Genomic DNA, 22,085 nt, shown 5'->3' with positions numbered 1-22,085 from the left:
CAAGGTTGGCTGCCGACCTCCCTCCAAGAGCTCAGATTTAAACATCGCCAGTGGATGTAAACATCAACAGACTTTCCGCATAAACATGGCACTACTTTGTGCAAAGACATGTGACAGAGATCCACCAATTGAAACTAATGTGCCTTGGTGTAGCACCCTGCCAAATTTATGTTGTAAGCACGCCAGCAGAGTCAGACCGGCAGTGTGTACCTACAGCTAAGACACCTCCAGCCTGCCGGCCGGAGTGGCCATGTGGTTCTAGGCGCTACAGTCTGGAACCGGGCGACTGCTATGGTTGCAGGCTCGAATCCTGCCTCGGGGATGGATGTGTGTGATGTCCTTCGGTTAGTTAGATTTAATTAGTTCTAAGTTCTAGGCGACTCATGACCTCAGAAGTTAAGTCACATAGTGCTCAGAGCCATTTTTGAACAGCTCCAGCCAATACCTACGCTGGCTCCAGCCTAGCAGACACTTGCCATAGCCTTCAGTAGAAAGTTGTATTTGTTGGATGTTAATGCCACTTTGTAATTGTGTAGAGTAGTATTTTCGTTATTATTTCTTTTCATTGTCTTGTACTCTTATCTGGCTTTTTCTGCCACAAGAATTATTGTGCTTTTTGTTGTTCTTGCATTTGGAAATTAGTGCACGCCAAGAAGGTGTTTTAGTTAAACAAAGTGCGTTCAAACTTGATCATTAGTTCTTTCCTACCAACCGCAGGACACAACATCCAGGCACTGGGTCTGGGCTCATCTCGCTCATCGTTTGTACATCACCTCCAATGTGTTCCTGCTGGATATGGAGGCAGGTACCCACCATATTGTCATCCTGACTACCTTACGCACTCACTTCTTGAGACTCCTCCATCGTAGGCACTGAGGCATGTCTTGGATGAAAGCCCTTGCCAGGTAACACATCTACTGGCCTGGACTGAGTAATGATGTGGAGGCTATGGTGCACTGCTGTCCAGCCTGTGCCCAACATCTGGCTTCTCCACCTCAGTTTTTTGTCCGCTTGTCTACTATCCCATTGCCCTTGTGACCACATCCATCTAGATTTTGCTGGCCTCTTGCTCAGCTTGAAGTGGCTTATTGTCATGGATCCTCATTCAAACTACCCCTATATGGTCAACATGATGTCCACCACCACAGCTGCCATGCTCAATGGCCTTCTGCAGGTTTTTGCCACTGAAGGGCTTCCCTACACCATCGTAACTGACAATTGGCCCAATTGCATCTACCATGATAGTAGCTCTCACGATGTTCCTGAGCACCTACAGGTCCACCTCTGTCTATGACCCTAGCCCAGCAGAACTTCTCCATGGCTGACAGCCACGTACCCTCCTCGATCTCCTGGTGCCCCAAAAAAGGAACCCCAGACCAGACATGCTGGTCGATACCCTCCTTGTGCAGCTGCTTGGGCATGTTCCTATGGGGCAAAACCCACATGGATGCCAGCTATGGTACTGGCCACTGATGAGTGGTGCTTTATGACATTTGATACACCGAGAGGTTTGGAGTGTTGGCACATGAACCAACTCTGTCCCTGCTACAGCCTACCCCTCCAGCAGTGGATCACTTGGAGTTAGAGTACCCACCCTCACACATCCCTCAGCCCCATGAATACCATTTGAGCTCCAGGGCATGATCAGCAGCTCCTGTAGGCACAGGTATGGAGGAACAGACATCACCACAGCCCCCATCTGCTCCACAGTCATTCCCCAGTGCAGTGCCCGACGTCTCATATTCATTCTCCCAGCTGGCGACCTCCACTGATGGGACACCACCTTTTCACCTCCCACAACATCAGCCAGGGCACTTGAGGCCATATGTGCTCATTTCAGGGGGAAGCGATCTGGCATCTCGGTCCAACAATTTGGACAGCAGGCATGGACGTCGACAACAGCCCCTGTAACCTGCAAGCACTGCTGTTGCCGCCACAGAACTGTGCATGTGCCATGCCCACTGTGCCAGCCTAATGGCACTTATGGTGGCCCTATAAATCCAGCAGCACAGAGGCTCAGAAGTCAGTCATGTTCTGACTGTACTCTTTGTTGTTCACTGTACGCATTGTTGTCGGTTCCTGATCTTGCCATGTCTAGGCTCTGAATTTTGTTAACTCTTTGGATTTGCATACTGTCATATCCACTCGTAGCTGTTGTTGTCTTCATTGTTGTCCATTGCTGTTGTCTTCCTGTGGTTTTTTGGTGACTCACCATCGATGCCCTCGGCTGGTCGGCCTATGTCTTCCGGTCACGTCAGATTCTGGTTACTAGAGTGTGTACTCTGGCTACTATTGAATTATTTATTTACAAAGAACAATATTCCCTACAGCAGGCTGTTCCATAGCTGCGCCGTAGGACACATACATCCCCAGACACCACCTTGCTCACCCAAGGGCAGGTACAGCTAGTAAAAGCTACCAACCAGGGGCCCCATCATAGAAGTTCTGTGTAAGTGAGCTACGTGCCCACCTCTGCTGTGGCAATAAGGTCAAGTGTGCTATAGCCTGACTGCCCAACTGCCCATGTACCAGCTATTTGCCTGCTCCTGCCCATCTATTCCCATGAGCACCCAGCTGCCTGCAGGTGCGTACTCTACACAGAACCTACCCTATAGTACTAACAGTTTTCTGTGAACAGAATAGAGATACTCAGATAATTTATAGGACTAATGATGTAGAGGGTACACTTTTAATTTAGTTATGAGCAGAGGAAAGAAAACACTCCTTTTAATGTTCCACAAATGAAAACATCATTATAGGTGGAGCTGTAGCCTTTGTTGAGGAAACACTCTACCACTCACCACAAGGTGAACTGCACACAACCAAACTGAATGTGGCTGACTGGGGATCTGGACCTTGCTTCTATCTAATATAAGTTTAGTGATTCAAATGCTATACTTCCTTTCTCAGAAGTTTAATACCAGATTTCTGAAGGCTTCTACAGTTTTGCCATATATCTCTTGGCAAGGTGTTAAACACTTCTTTTAAAAGCAATATTGAAAAACTTCACTTTGTGTAACATAGACCATTGTGCAGAATACATATCAGTTTCCTTTTTATATAAAGCAGAAAGGCTTTTTATCAGGGTGTATATGTGGACAAGGAAAAAAAATTCCCGGATTTTTCTCAGATTTCCCGGTTAAAAAAACACTTTCTCCCAGGTGAAAATACACTTTTCCGTGTTAAGTGACAGTATACTCTTCCTCAGCACAGTAAAAATCATCAATCCTTTGAGTATTTTTGGTTATATATACTGAAGTAGAATGTCCTGGCACTTTAGAAAACAAAAAACTCAGGGGGGAAAAACGCGTTTTGGAAAGATCTTTGATGTGCAGAACATGTACACTGCATATTTTCGTATTACAAAGGTATAAATCTGAGTTCCACCAAACACCACATGTTACTTTCCGAAACTTTGAAATCAAGACTGCGATGCACTTTTGTAAGACAGCCATAGCTCATGGCATGTGATATCACCATCTGATGGCAGCATAGGACACATGATGCAGTAAGCTAATAGCAAGATCACTCTTCAGTAGCGCGAACACACAAAGAAGAAAAGGTAATGGTTTAAATTAATATACATAGCATTCACATATAATATTGGTCTCGAAGATTAATAAGCTGGAAGAGAAGCTAAGCTTGCACGTATAATGTGGATCTTTTTTGCGCGTGTTACACTTTAAGAACATCACACAAATGTGCCAGTAAAATTTTTAATAATGATGTAAATGTCTGATTTTCTGGGCTCGAAAGTTTTCTAAATGGTTGACCTCAAAGAGTTGATTTTTAAATGAGAGTCAAACGCTTTGTGATTTAAGAAATTCATTGTACATTCTCACACATAGTTCATCTTGCGTAAAAGAAAATCTGCTTTGAATGTAACAGTTTTCAAACCACCATTCGCAATATCTTCCCGCGACCTGTTAGAAATAGGTTCGTTTCAGCAGTTCCAAGAGAGCGCCAGATAACAGGCGTCACCGCATTTGCACAGTTACGATGGCGCAGGAAGCCCATATGTTCATAGATGTAAAACATTAAAAGATCTTGCTGAGCCATGGTAAAAATTGCTGTTTTGAAGAGTGCGCCGCAACACGTAGTGTGAAGCAGTTGCCGTCCATTTCTGGCGGTGGCGCCGCTGTGGCAATCGCAGCTTTGGTGTCTCCCTCTGGTGGGAAAGGGAAAGGTTGCCTCTTCACCTGCATTTAAGGGGCACTATGAGCTCGCCAGCGGTGCAGTCTGGGTCAGTCTCTCGTCCCCAGCTTGCTAGTCTGTCTCTTGTCCGCATTTGTTAGGCAGTTAGTGTCTGTCTGTAATTCGGAGTGCTAGTGTGTCTGTCGTTCGGATCAACCTTTAAAGCCAGCAAAATCAGAGTCTTTCCACTCCGCCAGTAAGAGAACTCAGCGAGTGGTCACCCAGATGGGGCTTAGTTACTGCATCTGAGTCTGCACGTTAGGCCGCCAGTCTGCTCAAGTTTGCTCATATATTCATATATGCTCATATATTCAAAGAATAATCTTCAAAAATAAATCACAGTTCACTTACATTATTTCATCAAAGAAACAAGACAAAAGAGGATACTTCAAGAGCATCAGAATTTCATGAACCATACTAAAACGCAGAATTCAGCTTAAAATGCACATTCGTATGTAAATTTTCTTGTAATACCAGTACTGTATTATCTCATGTTTGGTTCTTTATTATGGCATAATGCCATACGTGCACTTGAAATGCAGCGAACAGTTGAAACTAGCCAATAGTATGAAATTAAACACTTCATTTAAAATAAATTGACTGCCTCAGCAGAAAAGATTAATTTTGAGCCAAATCTCTTTAGCAAACTGGCAAAAATAACTTCATTGTTCTGTAAGGTGATTAATGCTTGACTGTCAGAAAGGTGGAAATACAATCTGAAACTAATAACATATTTTAGCCCTCCGTAATTATGTGAATGTATTTTAATTCATTTGATAGCTCCTGGCCACAAAAATCTGTTTTTTTATCATTTAATGTGAGAGCAATAAATGAAGAGGAAATGACAAAATCACTGAACATAAACACAGGTCACGTGGAGACTCCGCACCTTAACTCAGACTGCTCTGTGCATCAGCCCCAGATTTACTATATTTCCGAACTGGGGCAATATTAAGTAGTGGCGCCCAGCCACACCTCTGCAACCAGAAGTGGGAGAAGGTATTACTCATGCGCAACTCAACTGTGCATGCTCAAGAGCCTGCCTGCAACAGCTCAAATGAATCTAATTTAAACAGTTGTCACATCATGCTCATCAGAGGCAATTTATTGTTATGAAGCATTGCATAATCTTTGTACAGTCTTTGACATACTTTGCTGTTGGCAGACGTTTGTATGAGCACTGTTTTGATGTTGTATGTCGCGTATTTCCTTAGCAACTTAAGGTTTTTTTTTTTTTTTCGTTCATGTTTTGTTGCTGCAGTATTATGCTGCAGTAGCGGGATACAGTAATATCCTTTGTTAGAGTATTGCTTCTTACCAGTCAAAATCACCAAAATTTAAGTGAAAACTAAAACAATGAAATATTTCTAGAATTCTAGACAATTCCCGAATTTTTCCTGGTTTTCTCCCGGATGAAAAAATTCCCGGGTTTTTCCCAGATCTCCCGGTTGTCCCAGGTCATATACACCCTGTTTTTGTTAGTTAATCTGAAACTAGCTATTATTATTGCCTATGAAATATATAGAGCAGATTTCTGCAGAAGTAATTGTTTATTAATCATAGCCCTAGAATAGCACCATATAAGATGACAGGAGGTTCAAGTATGTAAATATCTTAGCATTATTGTGCAAAAGTAAAGTGAATTAGTACAGTATGATGCACTAAACTGAGGGTTTTGATTAACTCATTAATTTGTTGATTCTATTTTAATTTATTATTCATCCAGAGAGCAGTCATGGCTTAGTTTTACTCCAGTGATTATGTCAGTTAATGTGACACTCTGTTTTCTGTTATTGAGATAAGACTGCAGTGCTACAAGTGGGGTTCCAAGGATACCCACAATGTAATAATAAATTATGTGGAAGTTTATGATATTTCCAACAAAAGGTGTTGACTGTACTATATAAAATGTAAGCAGGATATTATAGCTCACCTGGTTGAAAAGTTGAAGCAATTTTCATACCAGCTAAAGTGAGCACCACTTATGCACCATGTCCTCACTATTCTTGGAACATAACATATTAATGGATAAGCACTCTAAACATAACCATAACAGCTGTTTCACATAGCAAAAAGGCTGCTTCCTAGTTCAGTTTTTAATGACTAGAATTAAATTAGATGAAGAATTAATGATGATGTAATACAGAATAATCAGTCCCCAGACAAACTCTCTAGCACAATAAAAAGAGTGTTGATAGTCCCTGGAATCACTGATACATGAATGTAATATACCCATTTATATGTAACATGCAGCCGTCTCTCTTTGAGACATATTATAGTATTAACAATTCCTTTGGTGTCAATCTGCACTAAATTATTCAGTCTACCATGTGTCTCTCCTTTGTACATCACATCTCTCCTCTTCCTCTCGTATCAGCCACTCTGTCTTCCTGCTTTTTTTACATGGCTTTCTTTCAGCACCTACTTTCCATTTGCATGATTTTTGGATCAACTTATCTTCTTTTATGCCTCTGGCATACTAGAGACCATTCATTTCACCTTGCTGGTTGGTATCAGATATTTCACTATCTTTGCAACCAATGAAATCATTTACTATTTTTTTATGTTAGATAAGAAATAAAATTTGTCAGTAAAAGTGTCATGATAGCAATCAAAATTATAAAAGTATTTCTTACCTTGGGATGAAAGCCATAGCAAACAACCACTCATTTGCGGTACTTGTTGGAATGTCTCCCTCTAGAATTGCATCTGTCATTACTTGTACGGCAGCATTGCTTCCGAGCAGGGGTAACGCATCAGTCATGTGCCTCCTAAAATAAGTAACTATTTTATTAAATGGTGTAAAAAGTTTATCACTACATTAATTTACACTGGCTGAATGCCAGGGAGAAACAGAAATGAATTACTGAGTATTAACATCAGTATTTTCAAATAACAGAAATCTGTATGGAATATAATACTGGGAAACCAGTTGTTGAATATAAACAACTGAATGGTAAACAATGACTACACCCAGTACAGTAAAGGCACTGACTCAGATTAATCACATAAAGAAAAACTTGAATATATTAAATCAGATATGAATTTTACACATTTTCCCAGCAAATTGGATGTTCAAAGACATTTTGTGCCTGCAGCTCATCATCATTAACTATGCTTCATGATATTTTCACTTCGTACCTGCTTGTCATCCTCAGTTTTGCCATTGAAGACTAACAGAGACATCCCCTATTCTGGAAGTTATTAGTGTATGGAGAACATTCTGTGCATGTATCAAGGTAGTGACGAAGACTGGCCACACTACCCAGTGGGCAGTGCTTTCACTGGAGGATCTACAGTCTCAGTTGTTCACAAGGTCTGGTGGAAAATCTGATGAACCGCGATAGTTGCTACCAATTGGATAATGTGTGGAACACTATCATCTCCATAATTCGCACTAATTGTAGATCACAGGGTATGCCAATGGGCATGGGTCAGTGGCAATGATCTCAATGCTGACAAGACATTAAACCCAATCCTCCTTCATTCCTCCTTCCTACCAAATAGTTCAACATTACATTTTTAAATGCACATGCACCCATGGAAGGAAGAATTCCACAGTCAGCTGGAACACACATACAAGTCAATAAGTATACATAATGTAAAAACAGTGTTACTAGATTTTGATGCCAGAGTACCAAATGAGGAAGTTTACAAGCCAACCATTGGAAATTTCAGATTACACAAGGAAAGTTAAGAAAATGGGGTTTGACTTATAAAGTTTGCAATGAAGAATGATCTCACACTAAGCAGCACAAAATTTGAACACAAGCACATTCATTTACAGACTTGGATATCACCATGTACATTCAAGATGGCCGCGAGTGTAGAAGTGTGTGAATCTAACTTGAGAAATAGTTATAGTTATGCTGTTAAAAAGGGTGTTTGTAAGAATTGTAACACTGCAATAACAACGCTAAAAGAACGAATTGCTAGCTTACAATTCATAGTCAGTTCCTTAAGAAGCGATATTGACTCACTCAAGAAAGAAAATCGGGATCTGCGATCGAAGCCAACACTAAGTGAAGTGATGCAAGACAAAAGTAATATATCGTCCAAGTGGGTAAAAGTGCTGTACAAAAATAGTGTTCCAACTACAAAAAGAACAACAAAGTCTGCTAAAAATGTCACATTTTCGGAGAAAAACAAATATCATGTTTTGCAAACAAGTGACTGTGATAACGACTCTCCAAATGATCGTGAACTTGAAAAAGACAGTGAACTGAAAATGAATAGCGTTTTTTCAAATAATGTCAACAACAAACACAGATCATCAGGGAAAAAGAGTAGTGTACTATTACTAACAGACAGTCATGGCAGGAATCTATCCAGCATGCTCCGTGAGAAAAATCGCGACATAGCAGTGACTAGTGTAGTGAAACTGGGAGCGGGATGTAAAAATGTTGTAGACATTAACTCTCAGACGAAATTAATGCAAGAAAATGACTTTATCGTCTGTATAATGGGTTCAAACGATGTGGCAAAAAATGAAGCAGAGGTTTGCGTGAAAACGCTACAGAATTTTTTACAAGCCAATAAATGCAGAAACACAGTAGTTGCCACACTTCCTCATAGGCATGATCTGATTTATAATTCGTGTGTAAACAAAGAAATTCGGAAAACAAACATTAAAATAAGGAAACTGTGTTCTCAATACACTAAGTGCGATGTACTGGATATAAGCAAGCTACATGGAAATCTGCACACGAAGCATGGAATGCATTTGAACTATGATGGGAAAAGATTTGTTTGTGATCGTGTTAGTGAAATAATCAAAGAAAGACTTGTAAGGGATAGAACAATTTATCAGCTTCCTGAACATCCTTCCAACAGCGAGGAAAACAAAATAAACAAGAAAGAAGAACGAAAATACAACGCTGCTGACGTTCCTAATTTAAACTAGAGGTATGTGATGCTGTAAATATGATTCCCAATTACCAAATCGTGAATACGCCCGAACTAAAAATTTATCACCATAATGTGCAATCCCTGCGTAATAAGATCGATGAAATTAACATTCTATTAACACATGAACTTAATGATATCTCAGTGTTATGCATTTCAGAGCACTGGCTTAACCCAGAATTAATCCAGAATACGAAAATAAACAAATTTGTCTTGGCTGCTTACTACTGCAGGAAAAACAGCAAACAGGGAGGGGTAGCAATTTACACAAAGGATAATGTAGATTTTATTACACTACCTGACTTAACTAGGGCAAATGTCGAAAAGGATTATGAAATTGCAGCTATAAAAATTACTCAGTTCAACCTGGTTATTGCTACAGTTTACCGATCACCGTCCGGGAATTTTGAACTTTTCTTAAACAAAATGGAGTCATTGCTAAATAAAGTAAATAAAATGGATTGTGAATTGATAATCTGTGGTGACTTCAATATTGACTTCCTCACGAATAGTGGAAATAGGGAGACCATTTTGAACCTTGCAACGTCCTACAATTTAAAGGCTGAAGTAAAAGCAGCTACCCGAGTATCAGAAACTTGTCAAACAGCTCTTGATCAGTTTCTAGTAAAGAAGAGTTTACACAACACCTCACTAAAAATTTTCAATGCAGGTTTTAGTGATCATCTTGCTCAAATATTAAGCATAAAAGTACAAGGCAGTATTATTAACAACATGTCTTTTAGAACAGCATATCGAAGCTATAATCAGCATAATGTGAACTACTTCAACAACTTATTACAGAAAGAAAAATGGCTAGGAGTGTACAAAATGAACGATATAAATGAAAAATTCGACACTTTCATTGATACATTAACCCATTTCTTTGAACTTGCATTCCCACTGAAAACATTAACCATACAGGGAAACTCTAGAACAAACAGCTGGATCACAAAGGGAATAAGGGTTTCATGCCAGAAGAAAAGACTACTTCATGAAATATGTAACTCAAAAAATTCCTCACCTGTAGTACGCGCATACTATAAAAAATACTCCAAAATATTAAGAAAAGTAATAAAAGCAGCAAAAATAATGCATAATGATGAAATCATTTATAATTCAGCTAATAAATCAAAGGCTATGTGGAGTGTTATAAAAAAAGAATGTGGAGAATACAGACAACCTTGGAAAAATATAACACTATCACATAAAAATAAAAAAGTAACAAACCCCTTAGAAGTAGCTAACACATTTAACAACTTTTTCACAGGTGTTGCTGAAAATATGTTACAATCAAACTTTAAGAGCATCCAGACAAATGAATATAAAATAAGTACATGTAGAGGATCAATGTACATCAGTTCTGTTTCACAAGATGAAGTAGCTAAAGCAATAAAAGGACTAAAAAATTCCAAATCGGCAGGTATTGATGGTATACCTGCAACAATGTTAAAGAAGAGCGCATCAAACCTAATTGAAGTACTCACACATTTATGCGACTGCTCAACCCAGGCAGGCACTTTCCCTGATGTGTTAAAAACATCAAAAGTTATTCCTGTATATAAAAAAGGGGATAAAGACAATGTAAATAACTACAGACCCATCACAATTTCCTCCTGCATCTCTAAAGTACTGGAAAAAGTTATGTATGAGAAACTTATGAAATTTATAAATAAAAACAGCATCCTATGTAATGAACAACATGGATTCAGAAATAAGAGGTCAACGACAACTGCTGTCTATGAGTGCATCAATTCCATCCTAAACCTGATGGACAAAAAACAGGAAACAATAGGAGTCTTTATTGACTTGTCAAAAGCTTTTGACATGGTGGACCATAAAACTCTGCTATCAAAGCTAGAAAGATATGGTATTCGAGGTCTGTCCAACAAGTGGATCAGTTCCTTCCTGACAAATCGTATGCAGGCAGTGTGCGTCAAGCACACAAATATTGAACTAAAAACTGTATCTAATCACTTATCTGACTATAAACAAATAAAATGTGGTGTACCCCAAGGATCTGTATTGGGACCCCTTCTGTTTCTTCTGTACATAAATGATCTAAGCTTAAATATTGATGCACACAAATCAATCATATTTGCAGATGACACCACGATTCTACTAAAAGGAGACGACGATGAACAGTTACAGCAGACAGTAAACACGGTAATGAAACAACTTAGCAGCTGGGCACAGAGTAATCAGCTTGTAATAAACAGTAAGAAAACCGTTGCTCTAAAATTCCACAATGTTCCTAACAAGGACATGTTTATCCCATCAGTCTCTATCAATGACGAACCAGTTGGTAACAGTACTGAAACCAAATTCTTAGGACTTTGGCTGCAGAGTAACATCAGATGGAATAAGCATATTGAATGTCTCAATGCAGAACTGAGCAAAACATGTTATCTTCTTTGTTCATTAAAATCATGCTGTAGTGAGAAAACAGTATTGAATGCATATCATGCGTACTTTCATTCTCGTCTTAGATATGGGGTCACCTTCTGGGGAAACTCTAAAATAGCTAATAGCACTTTTAAACTACAAAAAAGGGCCATTAGAATCTTGTTTGGGTGCAAGCCTAGAGACTCTTGTAAACCCCTGTTTAAGAAATCTGGTATTCCCCCATTACCGTGTGTATACATTATGGAAACCCTTTTGTTCTTTAAATTAAATGTAATAGGCAAGGACCAGAGGCTACAAAAAAACTGTGATATACATGAGCACTTTACCAGGCAAAACAGGAACTTACATATGACTCAAATCAGCACAGCACTGTGCCAAAAAGGTACTTTTCACATGGGAGTTAAGCTTTATAACAAACTTCCTGAAAACATAAAAGCTATCACTGAGGTCAATACATTTGGAAAATCTCTAAAGTCATATTTACAGCATCACTGCTTTTATTCCATTGAAGAATATTTAAATTTATGAAATGTGTTATATAAATACTTGTGTGTAAAGTGTATTATTGTAAGCTTAAATATGTATGCCTTGAAATTACTTTCAGCCTGTATATTTATAACTTGACTTGTCCAATGTCTTATGCATAAGCTGCTATGTAGACAACAGGACCAATAAAAAATACAATACAATACAATACCAGATGGAGAGGTAGTGACTGACCATGTAGCTATCCAAAAGAGATTCCAAAACAGTATTAAAGATGTTAGAACCTTTAGGAGTGCAAATTGTGGTACAACATAGGAAATCTGGTGGGAATAAATACAAAATAAAACTTTAAAAAAGAAATGGAAAGTAACCTAACAAAAACTAGACTGGCCAACAGGGAACAACAAGATGACATAAGCAGACACCTGAAGAACAGTAATCAAGAAGTAACTTCCAAAATTATAGGAAAAAAGAAAATGACCTAACAAAATTTGTTTTAACATAAAGTGCCCAGAAAAAGTGCTGGGGAGAAGAAATGTGAGAAAAGCATCGATTAAAGACGGGAACAACATGTCACTGAAGAAGATATGCTATAAAATACACCAGGAAACATTGAGACAAGAGAAAAAGGAATACTGCAACAATATCATAAGAGAAGCAAAAGATGATTTCAAGCATCACAGGGCAAGGTAGATTTATCAAAATATAAAAACAATCTTTTGGTTAATTTTCTAAAAGAGAAGAGTTTATAAATGATCAGCACGGGAAAAAAATGACCAACAAGAGTGATATACAAAAAATTTGGAAGACATAATTTTCACAATCACTCAACTGCATAGTCTTACTTTAAATCTGAAGATCCTGATACCGCTGATGTACAAGTCATCACCCCATGAGTAAATGAAATACAGCAAGTAATAAAGAAATTAACAAGGCTCATGCTGAAGACCAGATATACACTGAATTATTATAGGATGGTGAACTGCAGCTAGAATTAGAACAATGGTGCTAAATAGGAACAATTTGGGAGACAGAAACCATATCTGCAGACAGGAAAACCCATATTTAAAAAGTATGATCCCGTTGTCTGTAATAATTACATAGAATTTGCATTATTGGATGTGACCTGTAAAATTCTATTGATGTGCCTATTAAACAGACTGATCCCAACAACTGAAGAACTAATTGGTGACTACCAATGCAGTTTCCACAGAAATATATCCACATTAGATCACTTATACCTCCTAAAAAGGCCGGCCGGAGTGGCCGAGCAGTACTAGGCGCTACAGTCTGGAACCGCGCGACAGATATGGTCGCAGGTTCGAATCCTGCCTCAGGTTTGGATGTGTGTGATGTCCTTAGGTTAGTTAGGTTTAAGTAGTTCTGAGTTCTAGGGGACTGATGTCCTCAGAAGTTAAGTCCCATAGTGCTCAGAGCCATTTGAACCTCCTAAAAAAATAACTGAGAAAGCTTGGGAATTCACTGTATATGTCCACATATTATTTATAAATTTAGCTTACACTGGAGACACTAAATATAATGACGGAATTTGAAATGGCATCAGAGCTAATCAGATTAGCTAAAATCTGTATAGACGAAACTTTATGTGATATAAAGTACCTGTAAGAGAACCTGAAAATTTTAAGGTGACAGGGGGATAACATTTCACTTATTTATTTAACCTTGTCTTAAAGAATCCATGAGGAAGCCAAATGCAGAAGTTGAACATTAGGATGACTTGCCTCTGCAAATGATGTAGCATTAATAAATACTTCTGAAACAGAATTAGTCAAAATCATGTAAAATTATTACAAAATTGCTGACAAAACTATGACTGCTGTGTTCAGATGCGAGCTGAGTTGGCATCCCTTCACTCCCGGCTTCAGGCAGTGTTGGCTTCAGTCACACTGCTTGAAGCTGTTGCCAATGGGCATCACTGTGGGGGTCCGGACGGGGGTTTGTCGGGGATGGCTAGCTCGTCCCACGCATCCCCCGATCAGACTACGGCTGTGGCTGCCCAGGAGACTGCCCACATTGAGGCTGACCCCTCTCCCGTGGTAGAGTGGAAAGTCGTCTCGAGGTGTGGCAGGGGGCGAAAGCCATTCCGGAGGGCTAAACGGAAGGCCTCTCCAGTTTGTCTGTCGAACCAGTTTCAGGCTCTGTCTCCTGCTTATACTGATCTTTGGCCAGACATGGCTGCTGGTCCTGTTCCAGAAGTTGCCCCTCAGTTTACAAGATCTGGGAGGTCGCAGAGGGTGGGCTTACTGGTAGTTGGGAGCTCCAACATCAGGCGAGTAATGGGGCCCATTAGGGATATGGCTGCAAGGGAGGGGAAGAAAACCAATGTGCACTCTGTGGGAATACTGGGGGGAGTCATTCCAGATGTGGAAAGGGTCCTTCTGGATGCCATGAAGGGCACAGGGTACATCCATCTGCAGGTGGTCGCTCATGTTGGCACCAATGATGTGTGTCACTATGGATCGGAGGAAACCCTCTCTGGCTTCCGGTGGCTATCTGATTTGGTGAAGACTGCCAGTCTCGCTAGCAGGATGAAATCAGGGCTCACCATCTGCAGCATCGTTGACATGACTGACTGTGGACCTTTGGTAAAGAGCCGGGTGGAGGGTCTGAATCAGAGGCTGAGATGGTTCTGTGACCGTGTGGGCTGCAGATTCCTTGACTTGCACTATAGGCTGGTGGGGTTTCGGGTTCCGCTGGATAGGTCAGGAGTCCACTACACACAGCGGGCGGCTACACAGATAGCAGGGGTTGTGTGGCATGGACTAGGCAGTTTTTTAGGTTAGATGGCCTCGGGCAAGTACAGAAAGGGCAACAGCCTCAAAGGGTGTGGGGCAAAGTCAGGACAGGCGGGGACCAAGCAGCAATCGGTATTGTAATCGTAAACTGTCAAAGTGGCATTGGTACAGTACTGGAACTTCAAGCACTGATAGAAAGTACTGAAGCTGAAATCATTATAGGTATGGAATGCTGGCTGAAGCCAGAAATCAATTCTGCCAAACTTTTTACAAAGCGCTGATGGTGTTTAGAAAGGATAGATTGCATGCAACCGGTGGTGGTGTGTTTGTCACTGTTAGTAGTAGTTTATCCTGTAGTGAAATAGAAGTGAATAGTTCCTATGAATTATTATGGGTGGAGGTTATACTCAACAACCTCCCAACTCAGCAGCATTAGTGGCAGAACAACTGAGAGAAAATCTGGAATACATTTCACATAAATTTCCTCAGCATGTTATAGTCTTAGGTAGATATTTCAATTTACCAGATATAGATTGGGACACTCAGATGTTTAGGATGTGTGGTAGGGACAGAGCATCGAGTGACATTATACCGAGTGCACTATCCGAAAATTACCTCGAGCAATTAAACACATAACCAACTCATGGAGATAACATCTTGGACCTATTGATAACAAACAGACCCAAACTTTTCGACTCTGTAAGTGCAGAACAGGGAATCAGTGATCATAAGGCCATTGCCGCATCCCTGAATATGGACGTAAATAGGAATATAAAAAAGGGAGGAAGGTTTATCTGTTTAGTAAGAGTAATAGGAGGCAGATTTCAGACTACCTAATAGATCAAAACAGAAATGTCTGTTCTGACACTGACAATGTTGAGTGTTTGTGGAAAAAGTTCAAGGCAATCGTAAAATGCATTTTAGATGGGTATGGGCTGAGTAAAACTGTGAGGGATGGGAAAAACGCACCGTGGTTCAACAACAAAGTTAGGAAACTACTGTGAAAGCAAAGAGAGCTTCACTGCAAATTTAAACACAGCCAAAACCTCCCAGACAAACAGAGGGTAAACGATGTCAAAGTTAGCGTAAGGAGGGCTATGCGTTAAGCGTTTTGTGAATTCGAAAGTAAGATTCTATGTACCGCCTTGACAGAAAATCCTACGAAGTTCTGGTCTTACGTTAAATCAGTAAGTGGATCAAAACAGCATATCCAGACACTCTGGGATGATAATGGCATTGAAACAGATGATGACACACATAAAGCTGAAATACTAAACACCCTTTTCCAAAGCTGTTTCACAGAGGAAGACCGCACTGCAGTTCCTTCTCTAAATCCTCGCATGAATGAAAAAATGGCTGACATCGAAATAAGTGTCCAAGGAATAGAAAAGCAACTGAAATCACTCAACAGAGAAAAGTCCACTGGACCTGATGGGATACCAATTTGATTCTACACAGAGTACACAAAAGAACTTTCCCCGCTTCTAACAGCCATGTACCGCAAGTCTCTAGAGGAATGGAAGGTTCCAAATGATTGGAAAAAAGCACAGGTAGTTCCAGATTTCAAGAAGGGTCGTCGAGCAGATGCGCAAAACTATAGGCTTCTATCTCTGACATCCATCTGTTGTACAATTTTAGAACATTTTTGCTCTCATATCATGTCATTTCTGGAAACCCAGAATCTACTCTGTAGGAATCAACATGGATTCCAGAAACAGCGATCGTGTCAGAGCCAACTCACTTTATTTGTTCATGAGACCCAGAAAATATTAGATACAGGCTCCCAGGTAGATGACATTTTCCTTGACTTCTGGAAGGCGTTCAATACAGTTCCGCACTGTCGCCTGATAAACAAAGTAAGAGCCTACGGAATATCAGACCAGCTGTGTGGCTGCATTGAAGAGTTTTTAGCAAACAGAACACAGCATGTTGTTCTCAATGGAGAGATGTCTACAGACATTAAAGTAACCTCTGGTGTACCACAGGGGAGTATTATGGGACCATTGCTTTTCACAGTGTATATAAATGACCTAGTAGATAGTGTTGAAAGTTCCATGCAGCTTTTTGCAGATGATGCTGCAGTATACAGAGGAGTTGCAGCATTAGAAAATTGCAGTGAAATGCAGGAAGATCTGCAGCGGATAGGCACTTGGTGCAGGGAGTGGCAACTGACCCTTAACATAGACAAATGTAATGTATTGCGAATACATAGAAAGAAGTTTGTATGATTATATGATAGCAGAACAAACACTGTTAGCAGTTACTTCTGTAAAATATCTGGGAGTATGTGTACGGAACAATTTGAAGTGGAATGATCATATAAAATTAATTGTTTGTAAGGCGGGTGCCAGGTTGAGATTCATTGGGAGAGTCCTTAGAAAATGTAGTCCATCAACAAAGAAGGTGGCTTACAAAACACTCGTTCGACCTATACTTGAGTATTGCTCATCAGTATGGGATCCATACCAGGTCGGGTTGACAGAGGAGATAGAGAAGATCCAAAGAAGAGTGGCATGTTTCGTCACAGGGTTATTTGGTAAGCATGATAGCATTACAGAGATGTTTAGCAAACTCAAGTGGCAGACTCTGCAAGAGAGGTGCTCTGCATCGTGGTGTAGCTTGCTGTCCAGGTTTCGATAGGGTGCATTTCTGGATTATGTATCGAATATATTGCTTCCCCCTACTTATACCTCCTGAAGAAATCACAAATGTAAAATTAGAGAGATTCAAGCGCAACGGAGGCTTTCCGGCAGTCATTCTTCCTGCAAATCGTACATGGCTGGAACAGGAAAGGGAGGTAATGACAGTGGCACGTAAAGCGCCCTCCGCCACACACTGTTGGGTGGCTTGCAGAGTAAAAATGTAGATGTAGATGTAGATTATATGTTAATGAAGAAAAGACAGAATATCTGGTCATAAGCAGGAAAGTCCAAAGAGATGCACCATTGGTTGTAGATGGGTTCACTTTCAAGACAGTTCATTGTTCAAATACTTAGAGTTGTTTCAGTAACAACAATAGAATGTATATAGAAATAGCCCATCTAGCAACAGCAAACAAAACACCTTTTGGTTTTATCAAAATCTTAAAGAAAATATCACTTAGTACTGACTTCAAAATCTGCTATTATACTTGTAACATTAAAGGAACGTGAAGAATTAATGTTCAGAAAGCAAGATGGAGAAAAATTGTTAACAGTCAAAAGAAAATTTCTAAGAAAAGTTTTTGGACCATTATATGATGAAAAAACATGGTATGGAGTCTGAGAAAAAAATTAACACTTCAGAGACCTGCACAAACACTGTAACATTGTTGAAGTGTAAAAGAGGAAAGGTTGAATTGGGCAGGTCATACAGCAGGAATGACAGACAATAGACTACCTAAAATATGCATTCAGCAGGACACCAGATGGAGCAAGAGGAAGGGGCAGTCCCAGAATTAGGTGATGATTTAGCATCCAGGAGACAACAGTTAGGATGAACATCAACACAAAATGGGTGAACAGTGCACTCAACATGCCACATGTAAAGTAAAGTAAAAGGAAAGTATGAATCATTGCATGCTTTTACCATTTCCAAACAGGCAATTTTTTAAACATCTTGAAATACTCCTAAACAAACCTCACCAAAGCAAAGAAGTGCTAATTTTATGTGGTGAATTTAATGTTGATTTTCAGTCTCTATGGCACGTGAGAGAATCTCTACAGAATCTTGCAAACTTGTTCCATCTACAAGCCACATCAACATTGCCCACAGGATGTAAAAATCACACCAAAACAACTCCAGAGCAGATATTTATAAACTGTCTCTACCAGTCCAAAGAACCTCTGGATGAAGGCTATAGTGGTCACTGTGCCCAAGACCTCTACCTTACAAATGTCCTCCCTTCAGGCTGCAACAAAATATACACAACTACAGTAAGAAGTTACAGCAATGAAAATATGATAACTTTCAATGGTTTCCTAGCAGCAGAGAAATTAAGTGAAGTATATGAAGCAGACGATATGGCCAAAAAAATGTAACCCTTCTTAAATACCTTCCGATACATCTTCAACATTGCTTTTTCACTCTAACTGAAACATATTAAATCAACAAAACCCTACAGGAAACCATGGATAACAACTGGCATACAGATTTCCTACAGAAGGAAGAGCACTCTGTTGAAGTATTTCAAAAATAACATCTCATCTCCTCTCAAGTGAGATATATTAAGCAATATGTCAAAATCCTTATGAAACTTATAACACAAGTTACACAAACTGTAAATGACAACTATGTGGCAAAATCCTCAAACACAGCAGTATGGAGTGTCATAAGAACTGAAACAAATCAGCTGCCTCATGAACATGAAAACAATACTCTGATCCTTAACAAGTCTGGTGTTACTAAACCACAAATACCCCCAAATATATTCAACAATTGCTATCAAAGTATTGTAAAAAAACTACTACAAAGTATCAACAAACTGACAGCCAATAGACAGAGCAGGGATTTTCACCTGCCTCGAGATGACTGGGTGTTTGTGTTGTCCTCATCATTTCATCATCATCCAGGAAAGTGGCGAAATTGGACTGAGCAAAGGTTGGGAAATTGTACGGGCGCTGATAACCACGCAGTTGAGCGCCCCACAAACCAAACATCATCATCATCATCATCATCAATAGACAGAGCAAAATAAAAAACTCCTGTAGACATTACATTCTCCTAGGAAACTAATGATGATGAAGTTATATTAAGGACAAAGAGCCTTACAAATAAACTCTCACCTGGAATTGATGACATTGCAGATTTTATAATTATGAAATCTTTAAGTAAACTAGCTGTCTCACTCTCTAACATGTACAATACATCATTGATGACAGGTACATTTCCTGATTGTATGAAAGTGGCAAAAGTTAGCCCAATCTTTAAGAAAGACCCATATCATTGTTATGTGTGTTTCATAAACTTCTGGGGAGATTAATTTTCTGCACAAAAAAATAAATAAATCCTCTCTGATGCTCAGCATGGTTTCAGAACAAATAAATCCATGACAGCTGCTCTATATGAGTACACACACTCCAACCTAGATGCTCTATAGAAAAAACAAAGCACAGTTGTGATCTTCCTAGATTTGTCAAAGGCGTTTTGCTGTCATACACTACAAAATTCTACTAGACACACTGCAGAGGTATGACATCAGATGCATCCCTCTAAACTGGATTGGCTCTTATCTCACAAACAGGATACAAAAAGTAAGAATAAACCACAATGATCAGGGACATATTAAAATGTATGAATTTGTCTATGGCAATAGTACACAAGGTGTGCCCCTAGGTTCAATACTTTGACTATTCTCTTCCTTCTTTACATAAAATGACTTACTGTTGAACATCAGTGCCACTTCCAGTACACTCTTTGCATATGATACTAGTATCCTCATTAGCAGCAGAAATGACCATGAACTCCAGGAGGCCATAAGTAAAAGCGCAGATGAGTTGGGTGACTGGGTTGGGTTGGTGGTTGTTTGGGGAAGGAGACCAGACAGCGAGGTCATCGGTCTCATCGGATTAGGGAAAGACAGGGAAGGAAGTCAACCATGCTCTTTGAAAGGAACCATCCCGGCATTTGCCTGGAGCGATTTAGGGAAATCACGGAAAACCTAAATCAGGATGGCCAGACGCGGGATTGAACCGTCGTCCTCCCGAATGAAAGTCCAGTGTCTAACCACTGCGACACCTTGCTCAGTGGGTGACTGGTTTGACAGAAGTAACCTGATATTCAGCACAAAGAAAATTGCCTTCCTTCCACCTGAGAACCCCAAAATTTATGCCGACTATGAAATTACATGGCTTTAAAATATCACCCACATCAGAAACACGTTTATAGGCCTGTAGAACCAGGACAACTTAAAATGGTAAATACACATCAGCATAACTAATAGTAAGCTTAGCAAAGTGTGCCACAACTTATGCATCCTCACATACTGCATGAGCCTAGGGACTGTTTACATTGCTTACTATGTAAAATTTCATAGTGTAATGCAGCACAGTGCCACATTAAGGGGAAACTCCACCCCTAGCTCAGACATTCTCCACACCCAGATGATAGCTATAGATTAATGAAAAGGGTGAATTCAACTAACAAGTGCAGACCTCTCTCAAAAATCACTAATTTTATCTCTTGGCAGTTTCTACATATTAGAAATGTGTAACTTTGTAAAAAGTGATACAGTAAAATCAAGCAAAAATCTGTATGTCCATGATCATGGCACAAGGCAGAAGATGAAACTCCATGTAAAAAAATGAATAACTCTGCCTTTAAAAATTCACCATTTAACCAAGGCATTCAACTCTACAACAGTCTGCCATTAGAAATAAAAAAACAGTAAGTCTCTGACTCTGTTAAACAAGAATCTGAAAATCCTCTTGCTTGATCATTGTCTTTACACTGTACCACTGTACCCACCTTTACACTGTATGAAATTGATTGCAGGAATGATTTTTGTAGAAGAAATGAACACTACTGTAAAATATGAGCAAAAAAGCTTTCTGTTCATACTATCTGAAACTATGCAAATTGTATGCTCTGTTTTAAGTGTGTGTGTGTGTGTGTGTGTGTGTCTTTGTGTTTGTGTTTGTGTGTGTGTGTGTGTGTGTGTGTGTGTGTGTGTGTGAGAGAGAGAGAGAGAGAGAGAGAGAGAGAGAGAGAGAGAGAGAGCGAGAGATCCTTGTAATAAATTGTACTCTGTGATCTATTCCAACCAAGTACTTGTCTGCACACGTGTGATAGGGGCATGAAACTGAAATAAAATTGTAATAAATAATAAGTACTTCTTTTAATAAAACAGTCTTGGTTGTGAAAATATTGGTTTAATGACATGTTTCAACTTTTCAGGGTACCATTACATTCTCATTGATTGAGAGACATTTGTAGTATTATTGAGCTGTGGAGTAAGAATATGTCCAGATTGAGCTAACAGGATCCTGTGTCTCCGAAACAGTCATGAGGGCAGATGTAAAGGTGCAATGATAGGACCACGCTTACAAAATTACACAAATCTTGCTTAAATAAACATAGTGCAAAGAAAACTGCCAGTCACAGTAGAAGACATTGAGCATGTAACAGTTGAGAGTTAGATGGAGTCTAGACTCTGCATAAAGAGCTCGCTCGCCTAACGATACTGTTCAGGTAAAATGGATATTCTACCCAACAAATTAACAGGGCATTAATAGTTAAAGTGAAGAACCAGGAAGTAGAAGGAGATTAAGCTGACAAAATCTCTAGCCTTTCTTTCTTGGCACTGTTCCATTTGAGATAGCAAGAATCTTCCATAAATATCGGGGGGAGTGGTTTTCATGGAGC

The 22,085-nt window shown here is 39.7% G+C and overlaps 1 protein-coding gene across 1 annotated transcript in view; it reads right to left on the bottom strand.

Annotated features, from left to right (window-relative positions):
- Nucleotides 1–22,085, bottom strand: part of LOC126185051 (uncharacterized) — a 707,909-nt gene that overhangs the window by 651,115 nt on the left and 34,709 nt on the right. The window contains exon 8 of the mRNA XM_049927806.1: nucleotides 6,831–6,965. Within this exon, the coding sequence (XP_049783763.1) occupies nucleotides 6,831–6,965 (135 nt within the window). The remainder of the gene's footprint in view (nucleotides 1–6,830; nucleotides 6,966–22,085) is intronic.

Source organism: Schistocerca cancellata, chromosome 4, assembly GCF_023864275.1.
Source record: "Schistocerca cancellata isolate TAMUIC-IGC-003103 chromosome 4, iqSchCanc2.1, whole genome shotgun sequence".
Taxonomy (NCBI): Eukaryota; Metazoa; Arthropoda; class Insecta; order Orthoptera; family Acrididae; genus Schistocerca; species Schistocerca cancellata.
Note: the sequence above shows the minus strand (reverse complement) of the source record. Positions and strands in the feature narration are given on the sequence as shown.